The sequence below is a fragment of the Terrapene carolina genome, unplaced genomic scaffold (assembly GCF_002925995.2).
Source record: "Terrapene carolina triunguis isolate 2854851 unplaced genomic scaffold, T_m_triunguis-2.0 Scaffold740, whole genome shotgun sequence".
NCBI classification, from domain to species: Eukaryota; Metazoa; Chordata; order Testudines; family Emydidae; genus Terrapene; species Terrapene triunguis.
In genome coordinates, this window is record NW_020665091.1 from 917,453 (window position 1) to 927,243 (window position 9,791).

General features: G+C 45.9%; 1 protein-coding gene across 2 annotated transcripts in view; it reads right to left on the reverse strand.

The window, feature by feature from the left end:
* Positions 1–1,697: 1,697 nt before the first annotated feature.
* Positions 1,698–9,791, reverse strand: part of LOC112105000 (C-type lectin domain family 5 member A-like) — a 12,484-nt gene continuing 4,390 nt past the window's right edge. The window contains exons 1-5 of one of the 2 annotated variants that reach the window (XM_026660247.1): positions 9,689–9,739; positions 5,516–5,584; positions 5,258–5,394; positions 4,291–4,400; positions 1,698–3,006 (exon numbers count right to left, since the gene is read on the reverse strand). In XM_026660247.1, the coding sequence (XP_026516032.1) occupies positions 2,892–3,006; positions 4,291–4,400; positions 5,258–5,394; positions 5,516–5,584; positions 9,689–9,722 (465 nt within the window). In that variant the 5' untranslated portion in view covers positions 9,723–9,739 and the 3' untranslated portion in view covers positions 1,698–2,891. Of the gene's footprint in view, positions 3,007–4,290; positions 4,401–5,257; positions 5,395–5,515; positions 5,585–9,688; positions 9,740–9,791 lie in introns of those variants that run through there. The other variant, XM_026660246.1, reaches the window with a different exon arrangement.

Below are 9,791 nucleotides of genomic sequence, written 5' to 3' on the forward strand. Positions count from 1 at the left end.
GTTGTGTTAAAAGGTTAAAAACATGTATCTGTGCCTTCAAGGGAGAAAAAGAAAACCCTTAACCGTTGGCCATAACAGTTTAGAGCATGCTTGCTAACTCCCCAGAGGTGAGGGTCCCTTACCTTGGTGACACATTCCTAACTAGGGGTGAACAGGTCTGGGCTACAGCCCTAGCACAAGAGGATGGAGGAATGGGATAGGAAGCCTCTCATTTCCAGGTCCCTGTTTTCAATCCAACATAAATCCATGTGGGATGACTGATTTAATGAATTAGGAGTAGGATACAGAGCATACCTTTAGGTCACAGGAAGGTTGACTTTGGGGAAAGACACTGTCTAGGCTCACCTGAGACCTGCTGCTTGAAGATCTCACAAGACTCCCAGATTGAGTTTTGGCTTTGGTAATGTGGTGAGTATGTACACATTGGGAGTAGCTGCTTAGTAAATCTTCTCCACTATTCGGTAAGCTAATTCCCAGAGCAGAAAAAGGCATCACTTTCTCTGGTATTGCCTCTTGAACTGCTGCACCTAAAAACCGTTTTCAGAGGAAAGTCCCAGGCAACACTGCCAGATGAAGCATTCAGACTGGGTGACAGGAAGACATGCTCATGAACACAGCATTTTAAAAATAAACTTAGTTTTTAATATTGTAAATTCACAACAGCCATCTTTTTCATACACAGTCATTGATTGTGGTTTCTTCAGTATTAAGCTTCATATATGTATGCAATTACAGAAATTCATAGTGACATGTTATTTAGTATTTGCGGTAATATATAAAGCTTAAGCCTCACTAACACATGTGGGATCACAATAAAAAAGGGGAAACAGAGGAGACTGGGGATTTCAGAATATTGCAGAAAATCCATCTACTATTTGTAGATGACAATAGATGGTTACATACTGTGGCTATGCATGTGATATAAATAGAATGGATTAGATTAGATACAATTGAAGATACAGTATAAATCAAATAATCTAAAAGCATAACAAGACAACAGCACTCTTATCGGTAACCTTATACTTACATTACAATAAAAGGCAGGTAGCAAATTTCAATTAGCAATCCTTCAGGATAATGGGTCAATATAGTGGTGATGAACCCAGTAAGGGCTCTGTCTTCAGCACAAATTGGACCAAGAATCTGGGTATATGAAATATATAGTGAAACCTGTCTTAAGTAACCACCGAAGGGACTGACATTTGGTTGCTTAATTGAGGGGGTCTTTTAATAGAAGTGGAGCTGAGCTGTACTTAGTACAACTGAGGAATACTTTGATGTCATCCCTTAAAAGAGAGAGTAGCTTTTTAGGGTAGTCTTGAATATAAGTGTGGTTTATTCCTCCAAAAGTATGGATTGGGAGCATTCACCTCACAGTCTCCTCAGTGATAATCTCCAGCAGTTGCACTGCTGAATTTACCCCCAAAACAAGGTGGTTTATTTCAGGATAAATTTTTCAGTTTTGCCTGCAATAGACTGAGATGGAAATGCTCTGTCAAAGAAACTCGTCTTTACAATGAGGTAATATCTTTTACTGGACCAACTTCTGTTGGTGAGAGATATAAGATTTCAAGCGTAAACAGAGCTCTTCTTCAGGTTATCTGAGGAAGAGCTCTATTTAAGCACAAAAGCTTGTCTCGCTTTTGTCTGCTACTCTGTCACCAACAGAAGTTGGTCCAATAAAAGAAGATATTACCTCACCCACATTGTCTCTCTAATAGCCTGAGACTGACACGGCTATAACAACACTGCATATCTTTTTTACAATATCCATTGACTTCCCTGTTGCATCACCAGGCTTAAGTCCAGAAACATTAACAATCCGTGCCATCTATAATAGGGCCTTAGCTCCTCACCACAGCCGCTGCTATTAAAAATCTTCCGTTTTACACATCACAGGAAGTGTGTCAAGCATTGTACTTCCCTTTGTGGTGTACATTCCATGTGTTTCATTGTGGTGGTCAGTAACAACAGTGTTCAACCTACAGGAAACTGTGTTCTCTTTAATTAGCTAATGTTTGTGCATCACATGATTGGGGTGAAATCCTCACCCTGTTGAAGTCAGTGAGAGTTTTGCTATTGATTCCAGTGGGGTCAAGATTTTACTCCTGGTGCCAGGTTGATTTTGAACTGGTGTAACTCCATAGACATTAATGAAGTTATTCCTGTGAAAGTGAGCAGAGAATCGGGCCCAATAAGCTCTACCAAAGTGCTAAATATAGCTGAGCTGCTATATTGCTTTTACAAGGGCCTCCAGAAAAATTGTGTTGTTCTCAACAGTTCCAAGGATTCTAATGTCCTTGGTTTGAACAGGGTCTTCCAGGTGCACAGGTCTTGCTCTGCCCCCACACCTTGCTACATAACAGTGTTTTTAACCATTGTCATTTCCAACACCTCTTTTGTCTTCTTCAGCCTCCACTTTTTATCTGTCATGCTTATTTTCATTCAAGGATTCTCTGCATTTTATTATGAAGTCAATAGAATTGCACCTGCTTATGTCAGTGGTAAGTTTGTCCCTGGCTGCATGTGTGTGTAAGAGAGAGAATTAGCCTCTATGCAAGTTTATATGGGAGTGATTTACTGAAGTTTGTGTGAATACAGCATTATATGGGCATTAACATCAGTACATGGCACCACCATAGTGCATGTCATCTGAGGAGCTCAAGAGTATACTTTACAAAAGTGGATACTATTATTCTTTTTCTACAGATGAGAAAACTGAGGCACAAAAAGACAAAGTAACTATCCCAAGGCCTTTCAGCCAATACAGTATAGAAGAAAACCTGTCTCCTGACTCCGAGTGACTTGCTCTAACCACTGAAGAGTGCCACCCAAGTTCCAGTTAGCCTGTGTATGCCAGCCCCAGAGTCTTCCTCTGTCCAAGGGAGCTGTTATGCTTTCTTTTCACAGATCCAGCGGTTTGACACAGAACAAGATATAGTACCCACGACAGTTAATCCGATTACAGCACAATTAGAGGTGTCACTATTCAAACCTATCATAAATCTGTGTGGAGATGAGAAAGAAATGAGAATTAGAGTATTCATTCCTATTATTCTGAATTATCCAAAGTTTATGCAATAACCCAAAGGACAGACTAAGGATATTTCACCTTCTAGTCAGAAGGTTCCTGATGAGTGATGGAAGCCACTTTGTATTGACACCTCCTTCAATCCCCACATTTCTCACACGCACACACTCCTCAGTTTACTATCCAACTCTCCCTCTGATGCACACGCAAATACAGTAAGTTCTTTAACCAGTTCTATAGAATAGCCTGGGAGAGTCTCACTCTCTAGACCAGTGGTACCCAATTTTTTTCTGCCCCCCCTCCCTCCCTGCCCAGGTAATGGAAAAATCTGTCCATACTCCCTGGGAGTCAGGGCCAGGGCCATGGCCAGAGCTGTGGCCAGGAGTGGGGCCTGAACCAGAGCTGCAGCTGGGGCCACGGCCAGGGCCAGGAGCAGGGCCACAGTCGGGGTCAGAGCTGTGGCTGTGGCGGTGGCTGGGAGCAGGGCCACAGTCGGGGCCAGAGCTGTGGCTGTGGCAGTGGCTGGGAGCAGGGACACAGTCGGGGCCAGGGCTGGAGCTGTGGCTGGTGGAGAGGCTGGGCTCTGGGGGAGGAGGGCATGTGGGTACCTGGGTAAGTGAGGGCCCTTCGGGTGGGCTCTTGGGGGGAGGAGGTGCGGGTATCTGGAAGGGGGGACCCCGTGTCTGGGTTCTGGAGGGAAAGGGGGTGTGGGTATCTGGAATGGAGGGACCCCATGGCTGGGTTCTGGGGGGGAAGAGGGTTCAGGGGTATTGGCTGGGGGGAGGCCCCGCGGCTGGGCTCTGTGGGAGAGGGGTTGTGGGTGTCTGGCCCCCCCCGGTTGGACTCAGAGATGGAGGAAGGGGGCAGAGAAACAGGAATTGGGTTGTCATAGGGGTTTCTTTAACTCTGCTCCTGGGGGAATTTTTGTGTGTGTCTGTATTGTTACAGACATACTTGCTGACAGGTATTTTGAAATAAATTACCAAAATAATTAAAACTGGCATGATTATACAGTGTTATTTTGACAAAATTTGCAGAATTTTAAAATATTGTGCATAGAATTTTTAATTTTTTGGCCCAGAATGCCCCCAGGAGTAGCTTTTTAACCTTAGCATCAATTCTGCCTGTGTTACTCTTCCCTGTTGTAGGCATAGGAAAATCCTAGCCTGTGTTCTGTTCCCTTTCTCCACAAAACACCTGTGGCAGATACATCAGAGGAAATAATTGACACTTGGAGGTATAATAAGGAATAAACATACATGTCTGTGTTAACCTCTGTGTTGTCAATCCATTTCCATCCACCTTCAGTGCCTCTGACTGACAATCCAATGAAGTAATCTTCAGCTTTTGTGTTATTATGGAGAAACTCCTGCAAAGGAAGCATACAGTGAGTTCTGAGAATTCTTACCTGTGGCCAGAGACAATTCAATAGCATTAGCATCTATTTGGGGTGCCAGTAGGGGTGATTTGCTTGGGTTTGTCCAGATTAGGAAAAAAGATTGGGGTTAGCTAGCTAACCCCGACCTAGCCAAAAACTGTTTTCCTAGTCTAGACAAACCAAACTTGACCAAGAGATCCCCAGCAGCCTGCTGCAAACCCAGCACAAAGCCTATCCCATCCCGCATCGGCGACTCTCTGTAGGACAACGCTCTCACAGGGCTTTATGTCTAACAGATTTGCCAATGTCTCATAACAGGAGCCTATGAAATGGAAGGTGCCTATTACAGCATATTCCCATGGTGGGATATCTGGCCACATTTCAGTATGCCCTCCTGTGGCTTTATGCCTCTCCCCAGTCTCTCCCCACTCCAGTTCCCTGCCAAGTTCTTTGACATCTGGTGATGTTGCCATCCTCTTTTTACCTTAGACACAGGGGGCCTGGCTGTCGTATTACTGGGCCCTGCCTCTCTGCATGCTTATTAAAGTCATTTAGTCATGCTAGCACACTGTGCATTGTGGTGCATCATAAATCCTGGAGTGGGTGTCTTTAATTAGCTAGCAGAGAAGCAGGCAATGAATCTGGGCCTGCACAAAGACAGCCAAGCCCCTGTGTTGGTACTAAGGTAGGGTGTAGCTAAGGAGGGAAGGGGAGAACTTGGAAGAGTGCAGATAGGAAACTTGCATGGGGAACTCAGAGACGGAGAAGACAGGCTGGGAAGTTCTTTGAAGCAGAGTCCATGGTTCATTTCCCACAGGATTATATGCTCTTTCTACAATAGCTCTCACCAGTTCCTCTTTGCTGTTGATGATCACTAAATTAGAGTTTGCTTCAGAACATGCTCTTTGACTGGCATTCCAAGTCTTTTCCTGAACAGAAAAGAAGTAGCATTTTCCCCTTTGAAAAGTCCACCGTATTGGGCAGTCTGTAGGAGGGGCACACACAAAGAAAGAGGGAAATACCAACAATTAATTGGAAGGAAAAGAACTCTTCTCTCCCAATCACATTTTACAGCAAACATCAAACTCTCAATGCACTGATCTTACCTGTTCTTCCACCGCTAGTTGAAGACCAAGAGTTCTCTGTTGAGCCATCAGTGGAGAAGATCTGTGAAACTGAACACAAATCTAGCTTTTGGTCTCTGATATCTTTAATGCTATAAAAACATACTTGGCAATAAATGCTTGGGCAGTATTTGCTCTTCTTGATTTATTAAGTGCCAGATGCCCTATGACAGTGATTTTCAAACTTTTTTCCTTGGGACCCAGTTGAAGAAAATTGTTGATGCCCGTGACCCAAAGTAGCTGGGGATGAGGGGTTTGGAGTGTGGGAGGAGCTCAGGGCTGGGGCAGAAGGTTGAGGTGCGGGGGTGAGGGCTGCAGGGTGGGGCCAGGAATGAGGGTTTCATGGTATGGGAGGGGGCTCTGGGCTGGAGCAGAGGGTTGGGGTGCAGGAGGGGGTCAGGGCTCTGGGCTGGGGGTGCAGACTCTGGGGTGGGGCTGGGGATGAGGGGTTTGGGGTGCAGGAAGGGCTTCAGGTTTGGGGGGAGCTCAGGGCTGGGGCAGGGGATTGGGGTGTGGGAGGGGTTCAGGGCTCTGGGATGGGGGTGCAAGCTCTGGGGTGAGGCTGGGGATGAGGGGTTTGAGGTGCAGGAAGGGATTCTGGGTTTGGAGGAAGGGATCAGGGCTGGGGCAGGGGATTGGGGCACGGGGTTGGGGCGAAGACTTACCTCTGGCAGCTCCCAGTCAGCAGCACAGCCAGGGTGCAGAGGCAGGATTCCTGCCTGTCCTGGCATCGCGGACCATGCTGCGCCCTGAAAGTGGCCAGCAGCAGGTCCGGCTCCTAGGCAGAGGTATGCAAGTGGCTCTGCGCGGCTGTCGCCCACAGGCACCGCCCCCCGAGCTCCCATTGGCTGGTTCCTAGCCAATGGGCATGCAGAGCTGGTGCTTGGGGTGGGGGAGCGCGTGGAGCCCCATGGTCCCCTCCCTAGAAGCCGGACCAGCTGCTGGCCACTTCTGGGGTGCAGCGCGGTGTCAGAACAGGTAGGGACTAGCCTGCCTTAGCTGGGCAGCACCACCGACAGGACTTTTAAAGTCCCAGTTGGCGATGCTGACCAGAGTGACCCAGTGCCTGACATGCCGCGACCCAGTACTGGGTCGTGACCTGAACTTTGAAAAACACTGCCCTATGAGACATGTCAGGAGAGACTGTTCTTGTCCTGGGAATCTTGTGACCTAAACAGATGGGCAGCACAACACAGACACTGGGAGATCCACAGGAAGGTTCTGTCTTGGTGGGTTTTTGTTTATTTGTTCATTATGGGGTGGATGAGAGCGTTTTACTGATGTGGGCTAGTGTGCTTCAGGGAAGAAGTGAGTTTTGAGGAACGATTTGAAAGACAAGAGGGTAGGTGACCGTGCTGTAGTGTCCTCCACTGCAGAGAAGAGACAGGGATTAGCTGTAATGAATATAAAGGAGTTTATTTGTTGGAGCTGCTGGGACTCAGATAGAGTTTGTGGCTCTGTTGCTTCCGGATTGACTGGCTGACACAGTCTGGGCTGAGCAGGGTCACCTTAAGTCCTGGCCTGGACCAAGCAGCCATGAAAGGGACTACTGATGGCACTGCAGGTGCTGGCATTCTGGGACAGGGAATGCTCCCCAGGCATGGGTAGCCAAAATACTATGCCTTCTTTCCAGTAAAAAACTGCCCCGTGCCTGGAGACCATCCCTAGCCTGTGTCTTCCCTTACACAGACCTCTCTAACTTCATCCCCTGTCTGGTAAATGGTCAGTTTTGTCTTGGCTGAATGCAACCATATTAAAAGTTATATCCAGACAAGCAAAAAGACAGACCATTTACCAAACAGGTCAGGACATGTTCAGCATCCTAAGTATCCTGGGCCAGCCTGGGTGGAGCGCACAAAGAAAAGCCAGGGAGAAGATGATGTTAGCGGTGAGGTTGGATTCTTCGATGGATCAAAGGGAGCAAGGGGAAGAATGGTAGACAATGAGGGTATAGCTGTGCAGGGCCTAGAAGGGGAGGATGAGAAGCATGTCTTTGCTATGGAAGGTAAGAGGACGAAAAGTGGAAGAATTCAGAGAAAGGAGGGACATGGTCTGCATGGTGGGTGAGGAAAAAGATTTTATCAGCAGTGGTCTAGATGCACTAGTCTGGAGGTGGATTGTGATGGGGATTGGGAAGGCCAGAAAGAAAGAAGTTGTAGGAGATGAGTGTGACGTTGCACCCCATAATGCTTTATAGAAATATGCTTATGAGTGTAAATATGACATAACTGGAATATGTTTTATGCCAGATATGCCATGTAACATATCTTTGCAAAGGTTATGTTCTTCTGCATGTATTCATCGTATGCATGTATCATTTTTGTATTCAAAGTTATGAATATTGGCTGTGTACTTGTTTGATTTTAAGTAGCCTCAGTGAAGCATTTGGTCAGCTTCTTGAGAAAAGACTATTCTCAGTAAGTGCCCAATCAAGAAACACTTAAGCTGACAATAGACCTTGATAGACACCAATCCACATCTGAGCATTCCTGGCTATGTGGCTTGGCCTGTAAAGTTCTGAGTCATGCATGGACATGTGACTTGCCCATGTGACTCCAAAACTCCATTTTGTAGCTGTAATTCTACACAGGGGGAGAGGGAGGTTTCCACCCGGAAGAGAGAAACTATGTAAAGTCCTGGGAGACCCCTCCATTTTGTCCTCAGCTGCTCAAGAGATAGCCTCTCCACCCCCAAAGGATACCGGAAAGAAACTGGAACAAAGGACAGTAACCACAGGGGTGTAAGTGATTGCTGGACCCAGACTAGAAGGAGGCTAGTCTGTAAAAGAAGCTTACTGGAACATCTCTGAGGGTGAGATTTCATCTGTAATCACTTTCTTACTGTATTAGGCTTAGACTTGCATGTTTTATTTTATTTTGCTTGTTAATTCACTTTGTTCTGTCTGTTATTACTTGGAATCACTTAAATCCTACTTTTTGTATTTAATAAAATCACTTTTTATTTATTAATTAACCAGAGTATATATTAATACCTGCGGGGTGGGGGGAACAGTTGTGCATATCTCTCTATCAGTGTTATAGAGGGCGAACAATTTATGAATTTACCCGGTATAAGCTTTATACAGGGTAAAACAGATTTATTTGGGGTTTGGACCCCATTGGGAGTTGGGTATCTGAGTGTTGGAGACAGGAACACTTCCTAAGCTGTTTTCAGTTAAGCCTGCAGTTTGTGGGGGATGTGGTTCAGACCTGGGTCTGTGTTTGTAGCAGGCAAACGTGTCTGGCACAACCAGGCAGGGCACTGAAGTCCCCAGCTGCCAGGGAAAACAGGCTCAGAGATAATCTCAGCACACCAGATGGCAGTTCCCAAGGGGGTTTCTGTGATCCAACCCATCAAAATGAGCTTCCTGATCTACAATGCAAAATTGAAAAGGCTGAGATTACCCTTTTTGCTGCACCCATCATTGTCCCCAAACCCCCGAACACACACACATGCCAGAAATTAGAGGTTAGGAAGGTCTGGAGATAACCAAAGCAAGGACAGGTTTTATTTCATTATTATGGTTGCTGGGATTATTGGGAATGGCAGCAGAGGACTCCTCATTGAACCCTGACCTGCAAAAAATGGTGAATAGCCAGAAGACTGTCACTTCTTTGGACCAATGACATAATCATAGTCCAGAAGTGCAAGGAAGGGCTCCAAGGAAAGCACAAACACAAATCCAGGCATAAAAAGCACAGGTATACCTGTAGCACACAAGGTTCAGGACACAGGGGCAGACAGGAGAGACCTTGTATCCCAGGTGGATGCTGCTAATCCCATCTCTGCAGCCCCTGCCCCAGCTGAGATGCAAACACAAATATTAGTATCTCTCTTGGCAAATATACCAGCCAATGAGGTACTTTGCAGAAGTGGACATCAGTGATGGGGAATCAGGAACACAAACCAAGATAACTCCCCTTTTGCCCCCAGAAGTAAACATCTTTCTAGGATGATGTGCAGATGTGAATGGTGATGTAAGTTCCTAAATGTTATATGCTTTCAGTTTTATAAACTTATACAAAAGTTTACAAAATGTATAAAAATGTAAATTTAAAAAATGTACAGAAAAATCTTAACTTTAAATGAACAAAAAAGTACTGTATTTTTTTACATTTCACAGCGAATCCCAGAATCTCACTGCCTGGACATTACCTGTTCTGTTCCCCTCAGCTGTGGAATTGAGCATCCTCTGAGAACCCAGAGTGGGGAAGATCTGTGGAACTGAACACAAGCCCAGCTGTTGGTCTCTGGGAGA